This window comes from Calonectris borealis, chromosome 24, assembly GCF_964195595.1.
Source record: "Calonectris borealis chromosome 24, bCalBor7.hap1.2, whole genome shotgun sequence".
NCBI lineage: Eukaryota > Metazoa > Chordata > Aves > Procellariiformes > Procellariidae > Calonectris > Calonectris borealis.
This window is the reverse complement of record NC_134335.1, coordinates 277256-300411: the sequence shown is the minus strand read 5'-3', so window position 1 is coordinate 300411 and position 23156 is coordinate 277256. Positions and strand designations below refer to the sequence as shown.

Genomic DNA, 23156 nt, shown 5'->3' with positions numbered 1-23156 from the left:
GCCGGTGTGTCCTGCCGGCGGAGCGGCCCCCTCGGCTGGGTCAGCCGCGTCCCTCCGCCCTCGGCCCCGCGGGGGAGGGACGGGGCCGGCACCGGGGCGGGGCGGGGATGCGGCCGCCGGCAGGCAGCGGAGGGGAGCGGCGGCGGAGCAGCCCGGGACGGGGCCGCAGGACCAGCGGAGCGGAGGTGAGCGGCGGCGGGGCTGGGGTCGGGGCACCGGCGCCGCGGGGGGGGGGGGGGAGGCGGCGCCGGCCGGTGGGCGCGCGCTCGTTCCCCTGCCCTTAGGAAGCCCGCGGGGCTGGGGCCGGGGTTGCCCCGTCCCGCAGGAAGCCCCCAGCCGGCCGCGCTTCGCGGGCAGCGGGAGACGGCAGGGGCGAGGGAAGGGGCTCCGCTGCCTCGGCCCCTGGTGGGGGTCTCTGCCCACCTCCCTAGGGGGCTCCCAAGCAGGGGCGCGGGAAAGGAGCTGTAGGTGGGAGAGCAGGAAAACCCCTTCGGCCGTAAGACCCGTCGTTGCACAACACTTTGGGGGTGCGTGGGTGGGCCGGGAGCCGGAGCCAGAGCCGGTAGTCCACGTCGGTGGCGAGTTTGTTGGTGTGGGAGCCCTGAGAGCAGCGTGGGAGGCTCTCCCATCCCCAAATCCTGCTGCGGCTCGTGGGCGGTGGCAGGGGGAGATGGTGTTTGGCCCGAGGCTGCCCCTGCTGTCCCCGACGCCTCTCGAGGAGCCTGGGAACGGCGCTGGCCTGGCCAGACCCCGCTCCACGGCGGGACCTTGTTTACTCCAGCTTCCTGACGCACTCTCGCCATGGCCCCTTCGGCCGCTGCCAGAAAGCCCGAGGAATTTGGCAACCCCAGAAGGCATCCAGCTGCTGCACCCAAGGGCCACCCGCTCTCCCCCCGCTCCAGCTGCTCTGCAAGCCCCCAGCCCTCCCTGGGCACCAGGCAGGGGCTTCAGCAGGGCGCATCCCCTGGCCGAGCGCCGCAGGCAGCACGGAGACCAGGCAGCAGCAGGGCAGCGCTGCCCAGGTGTTTTTTCAGCAATTCCTCGTACGTTTGGGCTTGCCGTGCAATGCCGTATGTTGGTGTGTGCGGGGCTGCCGCGGGCAGAGTGCCACGCAGGGTGATGGAGCCACGGGTTTGCACGACGAGGCAGCACTTGCTCGTGACCAGACAGCAGAATGGAGAGGGCGATGCCCGTTTCGGAGAGGTGAGGTTCACCCCTGCCCCTCTCCCGGTGAACGCAGGACTGGGTGATGGGTTTGTGCCAGGGACCAGATCTGAGACCCATGAAACCTGTCCCATGCCACGGTCCCTGGGCCATCATTAGCGAGGAGCCACAGATGCTCCCTGCTGAGCCAGGCGTTTGGCCTGCAGATGAGAAGCCATCATTTGCTGCGAGAGGGCTTTGAGAAATGAGTCTCCATCGTGCAACCTTACGAGGGGTCCTGGAGCTCAGCGGCGGTGGTTTCCCCGTCCATGCTGTGGTGGCCGGAGGCATGTGCTGACGCTGGGCTCGGTGCTTGAGCTCCAGCAGCGGTTGGGACCGTGCACGGCATCACCGGCCCTCGGAGCTGGCTCATCTCAGGGAGCATCGGGTGCAGGAAAGCAGGGATGCATGCCTTCCCCAACCCAAGCATGCAGCGGGCATACCCCAGACTGTGGAGAGCTCGAGGCGCGATGCCGGCGGGGCCTTGGCCAGAGTGCAGCTATGCCGTGCTGCGGCGGTGCGGGAGTGCTTCCCAGGAGCGCTGAGATCAGCGGGTGCGGCCGGGATTCCTCGGCTCTCGCTGGAGCTGTCTGGCAGCTGATTTACAGTGATGTTATTGCCAGGAGCGTCGCGTCGCCCCAGCAACCGCAAAGCAGCCCCCGCCGCCCCTTACCCGGGTGGGATGGGGCTGGCTGGGTCCCCCGGTTCGGCGTGGGGCAGCCCCAGACTCGGAGGCAGCGGCCGGGAGCAGGCTCCTCACTCCCCTCCGTCTTTGTGCTGGAGACGGGCTCCCCCTTCCCAGCTGCTGGCGGAAGGGCCGGTTGTTTACCGGGACGGAGGGTGTGGGAAGGGGTAAGCGCGCCCTAAGCATGTTAGCAGATGGGGAGCGAGCAGGCAGCCAAGTTGGACGGAGGCTGCGATGCTTCACGGTGCGCACCCGTTAGCTCGGCCGCTCCGGCTTCCTCCCGTGACTCACTCGGCTGTGGGTGGGGAGCAAAGGCCGTGCAGTGGGATGCCGTGCGCCTGCCCCTTGCACGCTGCGTCCCGGACAGGGGGCAGCTGGGGCACCTTTGGGCGCTCTGCTCATGGCAGGGTGCCAGGCTGTGCTCCGGTGCATCAGCACAGCCCTTCGCAAGCATGGGTCGGTTGGCCGTGCCCTGCCCAGCGGCACACGGTGCGGCTCCGGGGTCTGCCCGCCAGCTGCTGGCACCCGGCCATGCTGATGGGGTGTGAGGCAGGCTGGGCCGTGCTCGGTTTGGGTCTCGGTGGGCAGCAGCAGGTCGGGCAGGAGCGGACCCCCCGAGCGTGCCTGCCTGCATGGGCTCGGGGCAGGCAGGCAGGTCGCAGACTGCGGGCAGCAGGGTGGAGTATGGTGGCGGTGGGACAGCGTGTCCGTGTGCAGCCCGCCCGGCGTCAGCAGGGGCCCCATGGTGGTGGGGCTGGGCGTCCTCCCAGGTGAGGCCTCTGCCTACGCCGGGAGAAGAAAGGGGCTTTTGTCCTCCGGGAGACCGGGGCCGAGCGGGCAGCCCTGCGCGCGGGGGGCACAGGGGCTGTGGCCTGTTTGGCGGTAACCGAGCCCGACCCCTTGGCATTTGCTGCCTTTGCCGCTTCCCACGGCGGGAACAAGCAGCGCGTTCTGCAGGAGGCGGCGGGAGAAGAAAGGCCGCCTTGTCCGCCCCAGCGGTGGGGCGCCGGCCGGGGCGGCCACGCTCCCGCCCCGCATTCCTCCAGCAGAGCCGGCTGGAGAGGGGCTGCACCCCCCGAGGGACGGGCTGAGGGGACGGCAGGCATCTCATGCACGGTGAGGAGCTAGATGAGGGGTTCTGCTGGGACGGAGGGCGATGCCGGGGGGCCGGGGACTGTCAGCGGGCAGGGTGGGCGTCAGGGAGCAGCTGGATGCCGGGGTCACCCTCCGGCTCGTGGGCAGGCAGGGCTGCCTGTGGAGCAGGGGTTGCTGGGTGGAGCGAGTTTGGGCAGCAGGAGATGGGCAGGAGCGGGGACGGATCCCCCGGGCAGTAGGGCTTGGGGTCCCCCATGACGCTCACCTGGCCCCACTGGCACAGCCGTGCTGGGAAGGGGTTAACGCCAGCACAGGATCCCACCGTGGCCCCGCTCCCTTCCTATGCAGGAGCCCGGCCCCTCCTGGCTTTTCCTCCTTCCCAGACACTTTGGCGGGGCCTGGGTGCAGGCGAGGGGCAGGGGCTCGGCTGGGCTGTGGGGTCTCCCGATGCTGGGAAGCGTGGCCCCTCTGCGCCCGGGGGACATGGGCACACTGCCGCGGAGGGCCCCGCTCGGCGCCCGGGCCAGCACCTGGTGGCAGGTAAGGGAAAGTGGGGTTCCCGCCTCAGCAGCTGGCGGGCAACAGGGAGCTGCTCCTGGGGTACCACATCTCTTCTTCCCCTCGCCGCAGCCGAGCAGTCCCCAATCCATTCGGGGTGGCTGCGGTCCCCACAGAGCCCTCGCCGTGGGGTGGCCAGCCCCGGTGTTGCGCGGAGCCACCCAGGCTCCGTCCCAGCCCTGGATCCCACGCCTGGTGTTTTCCAGCGTTTCATTTTTTCCGCAGTGTGTAATAGCCGCCCGCTCGCCCCCGCAGCCAAGCCTGGCGCTGGCCGAGCCGGGGGGGGGGTCCCTCGCCCTGCGGGATGCCAGGGCTAGCGGGACCGTGGGTGATGCTGCAGGGAGCGGAGCCTGGGGCTCCCCCCAGTGCCCCCGGCTGCCCTGGGACCGGAGTCCCTAACAGGGGTGGGAGCGCTCCCCAGTCCGGCTGCCCCAGTCTGCCTGGGAAGGGTTAAGCTGCATTCAGCCAGGCCCGGGCGGAAGGGAGGGACATGGGGAGCAGTAGACGGTAAATTTAGTAACCGCGGAGCATCCCGGGCTGTGACGGTGGCGTGAGTGCCGGGTGACGGAAATTGTTCCTCCCTGAGCTGCCTCCTGCCCACACAGAGAACGGCAGCGGGTAGCTGCTCCCGTGGGCAGCAGCCCTGCCAGCCTGGCATGGGCGCATGTGCTGGGCAGGCAGGGCGCAGGCAGGGATGCAGCGTGCTCAGCTGGGCTTGTGCACCCCGAGGTGCTTCTGCTGCCTGGCTGTGCAGGAGCAAAGGTGCGAGCCCAGGTGCTGGGGACGGGCACTCATGGCATGTGTGGGTGTGCCGGGGCGTGCCGCGGGCCGTGCACGGGCAGGCAGGTGTTGCTGGGGACAGCTGGATGCTGCGCTCATGTGTCCTTGTCCACCGGCGGCCATCGGGGTCCAGCTGCCCATCGCTCTCAACGTTTAGGGTGTGTGTTTCTTACACCACCTCCCCAAAGCCGAGCCAGCGTGCCGGCTCCTTCTGGCACCATGTGCTATGCTGACACTTGGCGCATGCGTGGGTTTCCCTGGGCAGATGGGGGGATGCTCGCTGGCTTCAGGCAGCTGCTGCAGGGCTAAAGACCGGAGCTCAGGAGGGGAGTCCCCTTGCTGGCAAACACCGGTTTGGGGTGAGGTGGGGTGGGGTTTGTGAGGCTCGTGCTCAGGCTGCCAGACGCGCAGGCTGCCGGCAGGGACGTGCGGGAGGAATACGGCAGAGCTGTACCCAGCATGGTCACCTGTGCTGACATCCTCTGTTTCTCCTGGCAGCAGCCTGCGCCTGAGAGCACCCGGCGTCTCCGAGCGGGCACCATGGAGGCACCTGGCAGGATCCCCGCCAGCCCGACCCGCAGAGTCCAGACCATCATCCAGGTGAGCGCACGGGGCCGTGGGATCTCTGCCCTGCGGCAGCTCGGGGATCCGGCCGGGAGCCCTTCTCCTCCGCAGCCAGCCCTGCCACAGGCGGCCAGCACTGCCCTATGGCCTCTCCTCACCCCAATCCTATTACGGATCGGTGGCAAAGCCAATTGAGCTAAGCGGCTGGCAGCTCGGATCCTCTTAGACACAGCCCAAGCCCCAGGGATCTTCTCCTGCTCGCACAGGGGCTCACCTCTGCTCCCCGGCGCGGGCAGCATGGGCAGGAGGGAGCCCTCAGCTCCTGCGTCCCGCTGCCAGGCTGTCCTGCCTGCGTGCGGCTGTGCCTGGGCATCGCTCCCTGCCTGCGTGCACAGCTGTTTCTGAGCAGCCCGAGCCAGGTGGGCAGTGCAAGGGAGTGGGCTGCAGCCGCGGGAGCTGGGAGCATCCCTCCCCTCTCCTCCTACAGAACAGCCCCCTGGACCTGATCGACACGGGCAAGGGGCTGAAGGTGCAGACGGAGAAGCCGCACTTGGTGAGCCTGGGCAGCGGCCGGCTCAGCACCGCCATCACGCTCCTGCCCCTGGAGGAAGGTGAGTGCCAGCTGCTGGGGGTCCCCGCGGGGACGCCAGTGGCAGGGATGCTGAGCCGCCCTCTCTGCCGGCAGGGAGGACCACCATTGGCACGGCCGCGAGGGACATCGTCCTGCAGGGCCCTGGGCTGGCACCCCAGCACTGCTACATCGAGAATGTGCGGGGGACGCTCACCCTGCACCCCTGTGGCAACGCCTGCGCCATCGACGGCGTGCCGCTCCGGCGGCCCACGCGCCTCACCCAAGGTAAGGGCGGCCTGGTCTCCTCCGGAGCAGGACTCGGCGTTCGCAGGCGGGGTTGTGCCGTCGGATATCAGGGTGTTTGCAGATCCATCCTGCAATTGCACGTCGCAGCTGGGATGCTCCTGCCTCTTTCCCTGGGGTGGGGACGCACCGGATACTGGCACCGTTTGGGAACTGGCTTTGCCGCGCGTCTGGGGACTGCGCCGCCTGTGAGATGGGGAGGGAGAAAGCGGCTCCGGCTGGACGGCGCCGGGCAGGCTCTGGTCCCCGCCGTCGCGCCCCTCTCCCAGACAGCAGTGGAGATGCTGAGCCAGGTTTGGGAAGGGGAGACGAAGAAAGAAAACAACTCGGCTGTCCCGGGGCATCGCTGCCGGGGACCCGCCGCTGTGCTTGCGTGGCCGCAGGGGCTTGGACCCTGCTGCCGTCCCCCCCGCCCTGGCGGGAGCTGGGCAGAGCCGTGGGGCCCTCCCCACGGCGTCCCCTCTCCCCGCACGGCCTGTGTCGCGTGATCCGTCCCTGCCCCCGTTCCCCGGGAGGACCCCCCGCCCGGGCGGCGGGGCAGCGTGAGGCCCAGCCCCCGCCGTCCCCGCCCGCCCGCTGCCCCTCCCCGGGGGCGGTGCGCGGCGCTGCCCGGGCGGCGGCGGCGGCGCGGTGAGTGCGGCGCGGCGCGGGGGGCCACGCGTGTCCGCGCCGGCGATGGGGGGTGGGGTGGTGAGGGTTGTGGGGGAAGCGGTCCCGTCCCTCCGCGGGTTGCGAAGCCCCTTTGCCCGCCCCGGGCGGCCGCGCTGCAGCCCCCCTGCGCCCACCCCTGCCTCTCCCGGGGAGGGGGGACCCCACCCGCGTGGGCGCTGCTGCGGGCGTCCCCTCGGGGGACAATGGGAGCCACGTGGCCGCCGGGGACGGGGCGCGACGGCTCCGGTTCCCAGGGCGGGTGGTGAGAGCCGTGGTCTGCGGGGGGTGCGGGCGGGGATCAGCCGAGACCGCGGTTCTCCTGCTTGGGTGGCCGCAGGCAAGGTGAGCAGGCAGGGATGCTGCAGGGCAGGGCCAGCGGCCGTGCCCACCACAGCGGGCGAGCCGTGGGGCTGCGAGGCCTACGCTCGGGGCGTGGGGTGGGGGTACCCCGCTTTGCTGGGTGATAGACGGCTCCACCGAGGCCGGTGCTGGCACGCAGGGAAGGCGCAGGTCGGTGACACCCCGAGCCGGAGGAGCGGCTGGGCTGGAGGCGCCATTGCCGGGCCGGGCGCTGGCATCGCCGCCTGGCAGGCAGGATGCTCTCGCCAAGCTGGGGTGCTGCAGCAGCTCCTGCCGGGGAGCATGACTCCTTCCCTCCCCGGCGCTCGGACAAGGAAGTCAGGCCCCCACGGTGGCGATGGCGTTCATCTCTACGGCCTCTTCCTCGCCCTGCGGCGAGCCCCGGCTGCTGGGCGCTCCAAAAAACGCATCCCCTCCGGCGAGGGATTTTCAGCTGCGGCTGTCGGCGCAGAGCGAGCCTCTCCCCGGGGCCCTGGCAGGCGCTTCAAAGTGGGGTGTGTCTGCAGCACAGAGCCTTCCAGCCGCCCGCCGCTCCCCGCTGCCGGCACGCGGCTCCCTGGCACCGCGGGCAGCGGGGGAGCCGGCAGCACACGGCCCCGCTCCCCTTCCCGAGCTGCCTTCCTCCCCAGCGGCCGCTCGGCAGCCTTCCCCCGAGAGAGCTGCCGCTTTGGGCCAAGAAGAGGCGCTTTGCGGCCGGGGACAGGAGCTGTCTTGTCTGCAGCTGGCAGCCGCGCAGGCCCTGGAGCGCTGCCAGCTCCCCCGCAGCAGCGCAGCCCCCGGCAGGGACCCCAGCTGTGCCTGCGACGCGCTGCCTGCAGCTGCCGGGGAGTGACCTGGATTTTCAGCCTCCCCCTAAGCCTCTGCCGACGGCAGGAGCCCGCTCCCCTCCTGGGGACATGTTGTAGGCCCAGGCAGCGCCCGGCTGCCTGCCTGCGCCGGCTCCTGCCTCACCTCTCCGGCACCGTTCCGGCGCAGCTGGCAGCTGAGCCCTCTCCCCTCTCTCCCCAGGGTGCACCATCTGCCTGGGCCAGGCCACCTTCCTCCGCTTCAACCACCCCGCCGAGGCCAAGTGGATGAAGAGCATGATCCCGGCGGGGGGCAGGAGCCCGGCGGCTCTCTACGGGCTGCCAGCAAGTAGGTGACCCCACCTCGACCCAGGCAGGGCGGTGGGAATGCCGGGGCATTCCCTGTCCCACGCTGCCAGCCGTCCCGGTACGCGATGCTCTCCCAGCCCTGTTCTGCCTGGGCTGCCGCGCTCGGGAGCGGGGCTCGCGCCTTGCCGCGGATGTGCCAGCCGTTGACTCAGCATGGCAGCTGTGCTGGCGTTTGTTAATGATTAATATCACCTTGGAAGAGGGTAACCGTGAGGGTGGTGAGGCATGGCTCCCACCTCTGCCTATCTTGGCCGTGGCAGAGCCATCACTCGTTGGCCCGTGCCAGGATTGCCGGGTGCGCGGGGCCCCCGCAGCTGCCTTGGAACCAGTGTTTACGTGCTGGGGTGGCCACACGGAGGCTGCGAAGGCCGTTTCCCGAGCTGCAGTCCTCCATCTCGCCGGCTGCTTATCTTGCTGTGTCTGCCTGTCTGCGGGGCTGATGGGATGAGCGCCTGTGCCGAGGTGCGGCGCCGTGCTCGGCTCCCGGGGATGTCCGAACTCCCGGCAGAGGTCCCTGGACTGGCAGCCCTTCTCCCTGCCCTGACCGGCACACCCTGGCACGGGGAGAGGAGCTTGGCAGCCTTCTCATGCCACGTGTGTGCCGGGAAGGCAGCGCGCCCCGCAGCTGGGGAACGGGAGGAGGGACGCGGGGAGGTGTTGTGGCCGCAGAGCATCCTGTGACTGCGATGCATCCCACGGCCGCCGCCCGCATGGGCCCTGCACAGTCCCTCTCTGCCCCGCGGGACCGGACGGGATCGCACGGGCAGGGCTGCGGCACATCGCTCCGGGCGCGGAGGCGCTGCCGGCCGCCGCGGGGGAGCTGCTGGGTGCCAGGGGGTGACGCAGCCTGGGTGGCACGCCGTCCTGGCCAGGCTCCGCGCCTGCCGCTATTAGCTCGTCCCCTGAGTGACAGGCACATCGGTGCTGCGCTGGGAGGACGGGGCAGGCAGGGCAGGGGGCACCCCAGCCGGGGGTGCGGGGAGGCTGCGGGCGACGTGGCGGTGGGTCCGGACGTGCCGTGGGTCTGCGCTTGGCGGCTTTTGGCCTTCGCATCTCTGCCCCCTCGCTGAGGTGCCGGAGCATGCCCGGGAGGAGCAGTGGGTGCCGGCGGCTGGCGCGGGCAGCTGCTCCCCAGGGAGTGGGGCCGGGAGCTGCTGGCAGCGCAGGGATGTCGGGAGCAGGCGGCTGGGCTGCGCTATCGGGTTTCTGTCTCCCTGGTGATGGGGCCGGCGGGATGCCGGCCTCCTCCCTGGCCTGGCTCCCCAGCTGGCGGGAAACGGTGGCAGCGGCGCCGCAGGCAGCTCGGGGTGAGGGGGAGAGGAGCTGCGACCTGGCGCTGGCTCTGCAAGGCTGCGTGGAGGGGCGATGCAGGGCTGCTCCATGGGACCCCAGCCTCGGTAGGGGCTGTGGGGAGGGTCCCACCGTGCTGACGCCTGCTCCCGTGTCTCCCCGCAGAGCCCGAGGCCCTGGTGAATGGTGGCCGCCAGCCGGCCGAGCGCGGGTGTCCCAGCCACAGCTCCCTCGTCAGCTCCATCGAGAAGGACCTGCAGGACATCATGGACTCGCTGGTGCTGGAGGAGTCAGCGTCCCCCAGCGGCAAGAAGCTGCCCGCCCGCGGCCGGTCCCCCCTCTGCCCCGTGGTGAACGGGGGCGGGCGTTGCCTGCTGTCCCCCCCACCCAGCCCCGGGGCCACCTCAGGGGGCTCCAGCTACGAGAACGCCTCCCCCGTCTTCTCCCCCCTCTCCTCCCCAGCCAGCAGTGGCGGCTACACCAGCCCCTCGCCCAGCAGCCAGGAGCAGGGTCCAGCCGTGCCCCCGCTCGTCCCGCTCCGCTCCTCCAGCTACAATCACGCCGTGCAGCCGCCCTCCCAGCGCCCGCCCCCCCCATCCGGTGGGGGTCCCGGCGAGCCTTGGCCAGCCGAGAGGCTCGGGGACTACCGGGCAGGCAGCCCCCGACTGACCCCCAGGGCAGCGCCGCGGCCACGGGCAGCCCTGCAGGAGCGGCCCCCCAGCCCCTTCCGGGAGCCGCGGGACCCCCTGGCCCCTAGCCGGCAGCCTGCCGGCAGGGCGGTCCCAGAGGCCAGGCTGCAGCCCCCCGAAAGCCCGCGGGCGGCCCAGAGGAACATGGAGAGCATGCGGGAGCTGCCCCCCCTGAGCCCCTCCTTGTCACGCCGGGCTGCCAGCCCCCGGGCAGCCGCTGACGCCCCCTCCCCGCAGCCCCGGCTGGGCAGGGAGGTGCCCGGCAGCCCCCGCGCCAGGCGCAAGGGCCCGGAGGAGCCAAGGGGCGCTGGGAGCCCTTCACCCCCGCTGCCAGAGGAGACCCCCCCGCGCCGCCCCAGCTTCGGTGCCTGCCTGAGCCCGGCGTACGGGCTGGGCTCCCCGGCCATGCCCTCGCCCCGGCAGAGCCCCCGTGCCCCCAGAAAGTCCTCGGGGGACCTGCGGCCACCGGCAGTGGGGCCGCGGGAGCGCAAGAACAGCATCACCGAGATCAGCGACAATGAGGATGAGCTGCTGGAGTACCATCGGCGGCAGCGGCAGGAGCGGGTGCGGGAGCAGGAGATGGAGCGCCTGGTGAGACCCGAGACGGGGGGGGAGCACGGGGCCGTGTTCGAGCATGGGACGCCCTCTTTGCAAATGCTTTTCGGAATTAAAAACCCGGCCCTTGCTTCTCGGGGATTTGCTGCAGCTGCCAGGCTGCTGGCTTATCTGGGGGGATTACAGGAGCACAAAGCCCCTGGTTCTCAGCAGCCTGGGGAAACCTGTGGGGTGTGCACAGCTTCGCGGGGCTGCCGGCTGAAATTGTGGTGCCTCCGGCTTCGCCAAACCGTCCACGTCTCGTCCAGCCCCGCCAGGGCCGCGTCTGCCGGCGACAGTGCTGTGGCTTTGTGGGCACTGCGTCTATATTTAGGGTGGATGGAGTTTTTATAGAGCCAGCAGCTGCCTGGGTGGGGTTTGCCCTGTGCATCTGCCGGTCCCGGGGGCCGTGCCGCAGGAGCCCTGTTTGCTCAGCCCTGACTCATGCCCGGCGCGGGCGGCCTGAGTCACTGCCTGGAAATAGTGGAGGCGCTCGGTGGCCGCCGCTGACGCCTGTAATTAGTCCGTCTCCAGCTCCCGGCGCGTGCCTGGCTCCGGCGCGGGGTTGGGGCGGGCTGCGTCGGGCTTTGCAATGTCCCCAGCCCATCCCAGCATGCGGGCAGGGGAAGGAGCGAGCCCGCATCCCAGCGCCTGCCGTTGGCACGGGGTCCTGCGGGCTCTGGCAGCGGCGTGTACCGGGATGGGCACCACATTGACCGTTCTTCCCTGCAGGAACGGCAGCGCCTGGAGACCATCCTGAACCTCTGCGCTGAGTACACCAAGACGGATGGCACTGAGCTGGGCGACGTGCACCGGCTCCTGGCTGGCGACGCGGATGCTGGCCAGCGGGTGCCCAGGGGTGCTGTGGCCCTGGGCCGTGCCGCCAAGGAGCTGCGGCAGAGGGAGAGCCTGGAGAGGTCGGACGAGGAGAACCTGAAGGAGGAGTGCAGCAGCACCGAGAGCACCCACCACGAGGTGAGGGGCTGGCTGTGCCATGCCGTACCGTGCCATGCCGTGCTGCGCCGTGCCAACCTGCACTCTCCGCAGCACGAGGAGCTGGCGGGCCCCCGGGCCAAGGAGGCGCAGCAGCTGGAGGAGGAGCGCGCCGGCGTGCTCGGCCGCCTGGACCAGCTGAAGGGCCGCGTCAAGGAGCTGGAGCAGCAGCTGCAGGAGACATCCCGAGAGGTGAGGGGATGGGGTGCCCCGCCAGGTCCCCCACGGCTCGCTGCCCTCGCCAGCCAGCGCCCGATCCCATGGCACGAGCCAGATCCGGCCGGGGCAGCCATCCTGATGCAGCCGTGCCCGTCCAGGCGGAGATGGAGCGGGCGCTGTTGCAGGGCGAGCGGGAGTCGGAGGCGGCGCGGCTGCGGCAGGAGCAGGAGGCGGTGCAGCAACTGCAGGAGAAGCTCTCCAGCCTGGACGCCAGCATCCGGAAGGAGCGGGACAAGGTGAGCCCCGGGGCAGGGCTCCCCCGGCGCGGGTTGTGCCGTGCCCTCCCCGGTGCTTGCACCTGGTGCCGCGGGGCCCCGTGCTGCAGCGTTGCCCTGGGGACATGTTCTCCTGTCCCCGGGCTCTGCAGAGGCATCGAGGAGCACCCCCTCTGGGTTCGCGTCGTGGGGTCCATCCGTCTGTCTGGGACTCGTCCCACAGTCCTGCCGGAGGACGGCAGGTCTGACGCTTAGGGTGTGTTTCGGCCGCCGTCCGTCGCGCTGGCGGGGTCTTGCAGGGAGGCTCTGTAGCGCGGGGCTTTCCCGGACGGCTGCTGCCTGCATCGGGCAGCACCGACCCCGGGGTGGGGACCTCGGCGCTCCCTGCCCTTGCCGGGAGGCTGTGTCTTGCGGCAAGTCCCCCTGCTCTGCTGCCAGTTGGGGCGTCTTCACGCGTGATGGCGGCCACCACTGCAGCATTCAGCGTGGTGGAGGTGGCCGGGATATTGCCGTGGGTGTTTCACTTGGCTCGGTGGCTGAGGAGGGGGTCCTGGCCCCCTTCCCCTGGAGTCGTCTTTGGTGCAATTCCTGCCGTGATCTGCCAGCCGTGCCTGAAGGCACCCATGCCACTGCGTGCGTGGCATGCTCATCCTGGCTGCTGGTTGCTGGCTGTCCCGCAGCCTTGCGGGCAGCGTGGCACAGCCCTGGGCGAGCTGCTCCGTGGCGGGAGAGCCGCCAGGACCTGGCTCCCCGCTGCCCAAGGCCGGCATCCCCGTGCAGCCTATGCCCGGGTCCCGCCAGCGGCTCTGTGCCTCTGCGATGCAGCGCCAGCATCCCCGCGGGTCTGGCTGGCCCCATGGCCAGAGGTGCCCGGGCTGTTTGGTTGCCTGTGGCCGGGCAGCCCTGCCCCTGCGGTGTTTGGGGGTTTTGTTCCAGTTTTGGCCTTCCAGTCCTTTGCAGGCGTCTTCTCTAGCCAGGGGCAGCCTCGTGCGGAGCCAGGAGAGGAGGACAGGGAAATCCCGCTCCCAACCTCTGCTGACCTAACCACCCGCTTTCCTAACCAGCCTGCACTAATTGCACTAACGGTGCCTGCTCTGAAGTCTGCCATCCCCTCTGACACCTCTGCATGCCCGGGAGCCCCCTGGGCACCCTGCAGCCCCTTTCTCGGGGCGCCTGTCTGTGCCAGCCCTGTCCCCTGCAGCGTGTCCCCCCGTGTCCCTTTACGGGGATCCCCGTGTCTCCACGCTGTCGCAGCGTGGAGCGGGGTTTCTTGGCGCGTGCGTTTCCCAACGCCTAGCCCCCCTACGGGGCTGCCAGACCTGCAGGAGGTGATGCCCTATGCCAGCCCCCTGTCGCCAGCTTCCGTCATGCTGCCCCTGCAGCCGTGGGAGGGAGGGTTGGGGGTGCTTCCCCCTCCTCCTGGGGCCAGGAGCAAGTGTCTGCTCTGCCGCTAACTCGGCGCAGCCTGAGCAGCTCCGGCAGCAGGGTTGGACCTTCGTCTCCCGTTTTCACTGCCATCCCGCAGGCAGCCCTCTCCTTCCGATGGAGAGGGGTGGGCCATGGTCCCTCAGCCTGCGTACAGGACCTGCTGTGCTTAATTGGCAGCGTCCCGGATGGTGAGCATCAAGCAACCAAGCTAGTTAGTGGCTGTTCAGAAGGTGTGTGTGGTGCAGCCCTTTGCAGGATCGGGATGGCTTTAACCCTGCTGTGAGCATCGATCTTTTCGCTGCCCGTAAGTGGGCTTTTGGCACGGAAACGCGAGGCTGAGGTCGAGGGCTGGCCGTAACCATTCTAACACCGCCCAGCCCGGGTCCCCATGGCTGTTGCTCTCTTGACCCCTCCGTAGATGCCGTGATGCTCCTCCCCGTGAGCCTCCTCTTTTTCCAGCTGAGCCCCTCTCTAACTCTGCAGCTTCTGCATGGCGCGGATTTGAGAAGTGTGTTTTCTCTCTTTTTTTCCTTTTTTCTTTTTCTTTTTCTTTTCTTTTTTTTTTTTGTTTTGTCTCGTTCTCCCCCGATTCAGGAAAGGGCAAAGGTTGATGCTGAAAGGAAGGAGCTAGAGCACCTCCGGGCGCTTTACCATGAGTCGAAGAGCCACCTTGATAAGTGCCCCGAGTCAATGCGGGAGCAGTTGCGGGAGCAGATGCGACGGGTCAGTGTCTCCCCCCCCACCCCTCCCGGACCATGGCCCACCTCCCTCCGTCCAGCTTAGGCCAGCTCTTCCCCGCCAGCCGGGGCTGCACTGGGAGCGTCGCACCCGGGCTGGAGGCGGCTGGCGCCGGGCACCGCCGTCCTGGTAAGCTTGCCGCTCGCCCGGGCCCGGGGCGCGGTGCTGGCTCGGCAGAGCGCGGGGCTGCCCCCCGCCGCGGAGCCGCCGAGCTCCTCTGGACCGGGCAGGGCGCGAGCACGGATCCTGCCCCGCAGAGGAGGGCAGGCTGGGGAGCCTTGGGGACCGCCGGGTCCTCCTGTATCCGGTTCCAGCTATTTCCCGCGAGCGTTTATTTACATGCTGCTGTTGGTTTACGTTACTGCCGGTCCGCAGCATTTTTTCCCATTATCTGGTATTTTCTGGTAGTGGCAACCTTCCCCAGCCCATGGCCGGCGCCTGCCCGGCCCTCGCTGTGCAGATAAACCTGCCTTGCTGCAGCCTGCTTGGGGCAGGCACCCCCATGCTGGATGTGGGTCCTGGTGGACAGCGGGCAGGGACGGTGATGGGGCGGTCCCGGTGCACGGAGCCCTCGGTAGCCACCACGCTGGTGGTGCCACGCCATGTCACAAGAGCGACGGCTGCCCTGCTCCCAGAGCAGGGTGAAATGCATCCTCGCGGGGAGCGCGGTGCAATTGCCGCCGGGGCGGCACCGGCAGACCCTGAGCTGAGCGCTACCGTGTGCTGTGAAGGCTGGAGGACGCGCAGGCGTTTGTCTGGCGCGGTGCTCGTCTGTGGGGGCTCTGCCGCCCGTCAGCTTAGTGATGCGGGGCCGCGTGTTGGTGGTTACGCCAGCGCATGGTGTTTTGCTGCCCGTCAGGGCACAGCGCCAGCCTGGACGCGGTTCAACGGGGGCAGCTAGTCTCCGAGGGCTGGGTGAAGCCCCCAGCCGCAGCAAGCTCCTCGTCTCACGGGGGTGACGGCTCTGCCCTGGCCAGTGCCCGGTCCCTCCATCGCCTTCTCCAGCCAGGCAGAGGTTGCCAGTGTCTCCCACGTTGCTGGTGCCGAGCAGAAGGGAAAGCGGCCTGCCTGTCCGCGCAGGGCACCGGGCACAGGCTTTGCCACGGGTTCCCATTCCCGGCCAGTACCAGACCAGGACGTGGAGGCATGGCAGGAGGTTTCGCTGCGGGAGACCTGCCTGCGGCATGCGGAGGTGCCCGTCCAGAGGGAGTGATCCGCCATGCCCTTGTGTGTCCGAAGGAGGCGGAGGCGCTGGAGACGGAGGCCAGGCTGTTTGAGGACCTGGAGTTCCAGCAGCTGGAGCGGGAGAGCTGCCTCGAGGAGGAGCGCGAGGCACGGGGCCAGCAGCTCCTGCAGAGCCGGGCCGAGTGCCACCGCAGCATCGCTCGCAGGAAGGTAGGGCGGAGGGGGGCAGCGGGTCCGGTGCGAGCCCCGCAGCTCGCTGGCGGCCAGCTCATCCCTGCTGCCTGCTCCCCAGGAGCGGGTGGCCGCCCTGGACACCCAGGCTGCCCAGATCCGGCTGCAGAGCGCCCAGGAGGCCGAGCGCCTGGCTAGGGAGAGGAACGGCGTCCTGCAACTCCTGCAGAAGGTAATGCAGCGATCGGGGGTCGACATGCGCTCCCCAGCTCTGGGGGTGCCCAAGGCAGGGGACGAGATCACGCCGGCTCTTGCCAAGGTGCTGACAGTCAGGGTGAGCTTGGGGGAACTGGCCGTGGGGTGCCAGTAACCATCAGCTGCCTCTGCTATCACTGTCGCCCTGCGCTCAGGAGAAGGAGAAGCTTGTGTCTCTGGAGAGGCGGTACCAGCTCGTCACAGGCGGCAGGAGCTTCCCCAAAATGTCCTCAGCTCTCAGAGAGGTAAGTGGAGAAAGGGAGGTACGGTCCCTAGGGCTGCTCTCCTGCCGCCCTGAGCCGCTGTCGCCAGCGGGGACGAGCCTGGTGCACGGCAAGCTGCTCTGCAGCGGCTTTGTCCTCCCAAGCGCCTTCTGGCCGGGTGCTCCCAGCCGCTCAGAGCCTCTCCATGGGCTGCAGAGACCATCGCCAGCTTGGGAGGGAGGGAGGGAGGGAAACACAACAGAGCCAGGCTTGGGAGCAGCTGCATCTCCCCTGCCGGGCTGCTCGGGTGCTGCAGGAGCCCCAGAGCAGTCCAGGCTTTTAGCAGGCGGCTCGGCGAGGGCTGCGAGTGCCCATGAGGGAAGGGCTCGGTGCGGCTGTGGAGCACCCAGGGCAGGCACTGCCTGGGGTCCCGTCCTTGCCGGACAGCAAGCGTGGGGCTGTCTTGGTGCTGGTATGGGGGACTCCTTCCAATTCATGTTCAAAGGCTTTTTTAGGTGGGAGTGGGTCACCCCGTTGCCCTGCTCGTGGCTGTGAACGGGGAGCCAGAGCCACGATGTCCTCGGGTACCGCAGAGCCGCCTGACCCGCTGCTGGGGAGAGGGACAGGATGGCAGGGTCGCCTTGCGCCTGCCCACGGTGGGGCTCCTGCTGCTGCCACCTTGCTGCCTGTGCCCGCCTTGCCTACGTGATCTTTACCCTCCAACAGGAGACCCTCCATATCTCAGAGCCTTATGAGCTGTTGGAGGGAACTAAGCCCCTGAGCCCCCTGCCAGCAGCAGCTGCCTCCTTAGCTTCTCCTGCAGCCCGCTCCTACCCCAAGGCACAAGAGGTAATGGGACTAACTGCACGTGCTTGCTCGCTTGCCCCCTCTTTGGCTGAGCCGCCGCCAGACTCCTTACGCGGACTAACGTCGCCTTTGGGCAGCAGGGCACCCCCACAGCAGCACGCTGAGATGGCACGGCTGGGGCATTTCTCATTTGGCGCTCTGGCGGCTGCGCTCATTAACACGCAGACCCCGATTTCAGGTGTTCTCCTGAGCCCGCCCGGCATCCCAGCTCCCGCTGCCGCCCTCGGTTTTAACCCTGGCACTGCGCCGTGTGACGCAGGCATCCCTGCGCTTCCCCCTTGCCCGCCGCTTACCCGCTGGCTGGGCACCTCCTGGCAGCATCCTTTAGGGTCCTGCTAGCCTGGCTTCCCCAAAAAAAGAGCAAATCCCTGGCTTTAGCACGTTTGGTTCAGAAAGGGTGAGGAAGTGGATTTTAAGCTGGCTCAGAGCAGCTTGGGGTGCCTCATCCGGTGCTGTCGCACCAGGGAGGGCTTGTGGCCGGGGACCCTGGGGAACCCTGAGATCTGGGTGATGGGAACGGCTGCCTGGGGCCTCGGCAGGGCAGGCTGCAGCCCTCTGTCCCCAGCCTGCAGCCAGCAAAGCTGCGCCTAAGGCAGGAGCGAGGCGGCGTGCCGGGACACCCAGTGCAGCTCAGGCATCCCGCTCCCCGCACGGTGCCGTGCACCAAGGCAGCCGCAGGCAGGGAAGGCAGCAAGGCAGGGAAGGGCTGGGCAGGCAGCGGTGGGTCATGCATGCGGGGAGATTTGCTCCTGCTTTGCAGTCAGCGCCGTGATGCCAGCGCATGGGTCTAACTCTCCTCCTTCTCCTCCGCCGTGGATTTCTAGGAGTACATGAGGCTGTCTGACGTTTTCAGGTTCTGCAGCAATGCGCACGGCCCCAGCCTGGACACTAAAGCTTCTGCTGCTGCCCCTGCTGCCGCTCAGCGCTCTTTCTTGCTTGCTGTACCTCCCGCAGCCGACGAGGTACCCGCTCCAGAGCATGCTCGGGTTTGCTCCCTTGGGTTGCCTGCCGCATCCCGGGCAGCGAGGATGCTGCAGACCACGTGGCCTCCCCGTGTGCCCTGGTCCTCAGAGCCCACCTCTCTCTTGGGCTGGGGGACTTGTCCGGCTGCAGCTGAGCAGGGAGCAGAGGCTGGAGCCGCCCGGTCTCCTTGCTGGGGAGCGCTTCTCGCCTGCTCTGGACGAGCTTTGCCCTCTGGGGCAGCGGCAGCGGGGCTGGGGAGCAGAGCGGGTGCCCAGCGGGATGGGAGGGTGGCCCTTTGCCTGTTGGACCCTGTCCCAGGTGAGGAGGATGCAGAGCAGGCAGGGACCTGAACGGGTGCCCAGCACCGGGGCAGCGGGCAGCACCAGCTGCCCTTCCTCCTGGGGACGTGGCACGCTCTTTTGGGGGCTGGAGCCACCCGCTCGTTCCCCTGTGCCTGCTTGCCCTTGCTCGGAGCCTCTTCTCCCAGTTTAATCTGCTTCTCTCTGCCCAGTACGTGACCGTTGAGCAGCTCTCGGGCATCCTGGGCAGCCTCCGCGCCCCTGCCACTTCCCCGCTGGGCTGCACTCCTCCGGCTCCTTCATCCTCAGGCTGCACTGCTCCTTCTCCTCTTCTGTCTCTCTCTTCTCCCTCCGTCTCTGCAGAGGTTCGTGCCCCGTTTCCCTCCCTCTGCCCCCGCGCTCCCCCCGGGAGGTGATGGGGGTGCTCGGGAAGGGGTGAGCTGCGGATGAGGCCAAGCGGCAGCCCAGGCTCTTGCCAGCCTGCGCACCCCTCGCTGCCCTGCCTGCTGCTTCGCTGCCCGCCTGGCGCCCTGCCGCCTGTCTGAGCCCTGCCCAGCCCGCAGCGCAGGGCAGGGGGTCTCTGTGCCCTCCCAGTGCTTGCAGCGGCTGTCGCCAGCCCCGTGAGCAGCCAGGGGGTCCCAGAGCTGCCGGGACTCAGCCAGGGAGCACACGGGTCCCCGGGGGTCTGCGTGCTGGGTGGGCGGTGCAGACGCAGGCAGGGATGCTCCGACCCCTCTATCTCTGTGCGTCTGTCCCTCTCGCTGCATTTCGCCCTCCCTCCTTTCTCACGTGGCGTCTCTCTCCAGATGGAGCAGCAGCTGCCGGGGGGCCCCGGGTGGCTCCCGGCTCTTGATTTAGAGAAGTGGTACCAGGAGGTCATGGCTGGCTTTGAGACCTCCTCCTCCTCTGTCTCTCCTCCTTCTTCCCCTCCTCCGCTTCCAGCTAAAGCTCACTCCTCTCACAAGCCTCTCCAGGTAATCCCGGCTCCCTGCCGCTGGGGCTCAGGCTTCGGGGCTGCTCTCGGCGGGAGCGGGGCAGCGTGGGGACGTTCCTGCCGGCTCCGCGCTCTGGGCACTGCCGGGCACCCAGCTGCTGCAGCGGGCAGGAGCAGAGCAGACCCACAGCGGGCAGCACGCCTGGGGCAGGCAGCTGCTGCCTCCTCTTGCCTGCACCCCTGCCAAGACGGCACCGACACGGGGGCAGGGTCTGGGGAGGGGATGCTCAGCCCCGCTGACAGCTGAGCCATCCGTCCAGGGGGACTTTTGCAGCCCCCCGTGCTCCTCTCACCTCCGTGTCTCTGTGCCCAGGTCTATCGTGCCAAAACAGAGGGCGACACTGGTGCCCTCACCCCTCGGATGAAGAGCAGGACCCCCTCGTCCTCACAGCTCAACCTCTCCGTGCTGGGGCGCAGCCCCTCGCCCAAGGTACGGCTGCCGGGGGGAGCCAGGCGTCGCGTGGCCCCGCAACCCCGGCCGTGGCTCCTGCGTGCCCGGTGCCAGCCCCCGTCCCCGTCCCCGCAGCTGACCGCCTGCTGTCCTGCCCAGGGCCCCCCCAGCCCGGCGGGCAGCCTGCCCCGCAACCTGGCGGCCACGCTGCAGGACATCGAGACCAAGCGCCAGCTGGCCTTGCAGCAGAAGGGTAAGCTCCGGCTCCGCGTCCCAGCTCTGCAGGGTGGCGGGACTTTGGGAAACGCTTCCGCCGCTGCCACTCGGGCGACGGAGAAGGGAGCCCGGCCGAGGGCGGCAGCGGCTGTGCTCCAGCGGGACGCGGTGCCTCTCTCACGGTCTCTCGCTTTTCCCCCTTCTCTCCCTCCCGACCCCTCCGCCCGACGGCGTATCTCCAGCCGAGCCGCTCCCAGCAGAGCCCTTGCAGCCGGGCGATCTACCAGGTAGAGACGTGGGGCGGCTTGGACTGCCTAGAGCAGCCCGGAGGCAGCAGCATGGCTGTTTGCTGGCACCTTCCGCCATGCATAGGAGGGGCATGACTAGCCCAGGACCCCGGGTGCCTCTCAGCGTCCGCTTAGGGACAACCCTGTGCAGTCCTAACCCGCTAATGCTTTGCCCAGCCTGCTCCTGCCAGCCTGGCGCATGTGCCCCCCTTGGCTGCCCAGGCCCCCTCCTCCTGCCCGGATGGATGTTGCTTGCCGTGCTCACCAGGGAGTTGTGACAGTGGCTCCCACCTCTGCACCCACTATCCCTCTCCGGCTCCAGCAGCGCCTGCGGGGTCTTCTCCTGCCCACGCTGTCCAGCACGCAGCGGGCGAGGGGGCTCTGAGTGCGGCACGCTCAGTTGTCGTCGTCTTCTTCCCGTGGCGCAGGTCAGCAGGTGATCGAGGAGCAGAAGCGGCGGCTGGCAGAGCTGAAGCAGAAAGCGGCTGCCGAGGCTCAGAGCCAGTGGGAAGCCCTGCATGGGCAGCCCCCCTTCGCCGCCGCCTTCCCCCCGCTCGTGCATCACTCCATCCTCCACCACCACCGTCCTCACGGCGTCGGGCCCCGGGCCGAGGAGCTGGATCACGCGTATGACACCCTCAGCCTGGAGAGCTCGGACAGCATGGAGACCAGCATCTCCACCGGCAACAACTCTGCCTGCTCACCCGACAACATCTCCAGGTAACCCCGGGGCCAGCTCCCACGGCCAGAGGGACAGCCCGCTCTGCTGGCCGTGCCGCTGGCTCGAGGTCCTTCCCGCTGGGATGGCAGCTGCAGATGTCTTGCAGTGCCAGCGGGATGGAGGCGGGGAAGATCGAGGAGATGGAGAAGATGCTGAAGGAGGCGCATGCGGAGAAGTCGCGGCTGGTGGAGTGCCGGGTGAGTGGGGGCACTGGCGCCGCGGCCGGCCGGGAAGTGGGTCCCCAATCCCTGGGGCTGAGTGCCTGTGCGTGCCGTCAGGAGCGGGAGATGGAGCTGCGGCGGCAGGCGCTGGAGGATGAGCGCCGGCGCCGGGAGCAGCTGGAACGCCGGCTGCAGGACGAGACTGCGCGGCGGCAGAAGCTGGTGGAGAAGGAGGTCAAGCTGCGGGAGAAGCACTTCTCGCAGGTGCGGGGTGGGCTACCCCCTCCGGCGCAGGGTCCTCTCTCCCAGCCCGGCCCGCGAGGCAGACCCAGCTCCCCGCCTGTGTCTCAGGGTCCTGGCGGGGAGACGCGGCTCTTGCCACTGCCGGCGGGCTTTGCAGGGCTGCGTTGCTTTTCCAGGCTCGTCCCCTGACGCGGTATCTCCCCATCCGCAAGGAGGATTTCGACCTGCGGCTGCACATCGAGTCCTCGGGCCACAGCGTGGACACCTGCTACCACGTCATCCTGACGGAGAAGATGTGCAAGGGCTACCTGGTAAAGATGGGTGGCAAGATCAAGTCTTGGAAGAAGCGCTGGTTCGTCTTCGACCGCATGAAGCGCACTCTATCCTACTACGTGGGTGAGTCCCTGCGCTGCCCCGTGCCCCACGTCATTGCCCCCTCCCCATGCCATTGCCCCCTCCCCGCACCATCGCCTGCAGCGCTGCAGTCGACACCAGTTCCTTCTCTTGGGCAGATAAACACGAGACGAAGCTGAAGGGCGTCATCTACTTCCAAGCCATCGAAGAGGTTTACTACGACCACCTCCGCAGCGCAGCGAAGGTGAGAGCCGGGCACTGCCACTGCCCTGGTGTCTGCCGGGACCCCCCGGCATCACCATCCCCCCGCATCACCCTCTGCTGCGCAGGCAGGAGGCAGCGGGGCAGCTCGTGCCAGGGATGCTTCCGGAGCGGTCCGTGGCCCCTGATGGCACCAGGTCCTCGGGGTGCCAACGGCAGGGCCCTGGTGCTGAGCTTTGTGGGGGGGTAAAGGGAGGCACGCCGCAGCTCAGAGGGGGCCAGAGCACTGACCCTGTCCTCCTCTCCTCCCCAGAGCCCCAACCCTGCACTCACCTTCTGTGTCAAGACCCACGACCGCCTCTACTACATGGTGGCACCCTCGGCCGAGGCCATGCGCATCTGGATGGACGTCATCGTCACCGGGGCAGAGGGGTACACCCAGTTCATGAACTGAGGGTGGGGGTGCTGCGCACCCCGGAGCCGCCAGCTTGACGGACTCCTGAGCAGCCCAAGCAGAGAGGATCTCCTGGGGGGCCGTGGTCCCTGCTGCGCCCCGTGCCAAGGGCTACGTGCGCCACGGCGGTGGAGCCACGCCGTGCCCCGCACCGGGCGGCACCGAGCATCGCCTGCTCAGCCAAGGGAATAATTTTCTTTTTTTTTATGTTGACTTTTTAAAAACAAAATTTATTGGAAACGTAGCAAAGTGCTGAAATGTAAAAAGCTGCCAAAAGCCCGCGGGTGCCCGGAGCTTTCCGCCGCGGGGAGGTGCTGCATTTCAGACCGGTGCTGTTACCTGCTGCCACCCGGGGAGGGGCGTGGCCCGGTGCAGGGGCGGGGCCTGGGGAAGGGGCAAGGGCGGGGCCAGGGCCCGGGACAGAGGCGGGGCCGGAGAAGGGGCGGAGCAGGGCCTGGGGCAGGGTCAGAGGTGGGGCAGGGGCGGGCCCAGGGGAAGGGGTGGAGCGGGGCCAGGGGCGGGGCCAGGGCGGGGGGGCAGGGGCGGGGCCAGAGGAAGGGGCGGGCCCGGGAAGGGGCGGAGCGGGGCCAGGGGCGGGATCAGAGGCGGGGCCAGAGGAAGGGGCGGGGCGGGGGAAGGGGCAGGGGCGGGACCGGGGGCAGGGGCGGAGCAGAGGCGTGATCGGAAGAAGGGGCGGAGAGGGCCCGGGGCAGAGGCGGGGCCCAGGGCAGAGGCGGGGCCCGGGCAGAGGCGGGGCTCGGGGCAGAGGCGGGGCCAAGGGAAGAGGCGGGACCCGGAAAAGGGGTGGAGCAGGGCCCAGGGCAGGATCAGAGGTGGGGCCGGGGGAAGGGGCGGAGCGGGGCCCAGGGGTGGGCTGGGGTCCGGGGCAGGGACGGAGCGGGTCCGCGGCGAGGCACCTCCCATTCGCCAGGGGGCGCGCGCGCGAAGCAGGGGGACGCAGGTGGCACCATTGCCGTGCGGTTGCGCGCGCACCCGTACGTATGACGCCACCACGCACGCTCCTCCCACTCCCGGAGAAGGGGCGGGGCCCTGGGCAGGGGCGGAGCGGGGCCGGGGCAGAGGCGGGGCCGCGGAAGGGGC

General features: G+C 69.2%; 1 protein-coding gene across 1 annotated transcript; it reads left to right on the top strand.

The window, feature by feature from the left end:
- Positions 1 to 251: 251 nt before the first annotated feature.
- Positions 252 to 22340, top strand: PHLDB1 (pleckstrin homology like domain family B member 1). Its single transcript, XM_075172770.1, has 26 exons — positions 252 to 1203; positions 4820 to 4921; positions 5373 to 5496; positions 5571 to 5741; positions 7779 to 7904; positions 9380 to 10494; positions 11230 to 11472; positions 11545 to 11682; positions 11808 to 11945; positions 13947 to 14075; positions 15330 to 15485; positions 15568 to 15678; positions 15857 to 15946; positions 16631 to 16753; positions 17596 to 17733; positions 18246 to 18398; positions 18840 to 19007; positions 19341 to 19457; positions 19578 to 19671; positions 19877 to 19921; positions 20350 to 20641; positions 20749 to 20839; positions 20921 to 21067; positions 21223 to 21442; positions 21559 to 21644; positions 21915 to 22340. The coding sequence occupies exons 1-26, from the start codon at positions 802 to 804 to the stop codon at positions 22053 to 22055; spliced, it is 4860 nt and encodes a 1619-aa protein (XP_075028871.1). The 5' UTR covers positions 252 to 801; the 3' UTR covers positions 22056 to 22340.
- Positions 22341 to 23156: the final 816 nt, after the last annotated feature.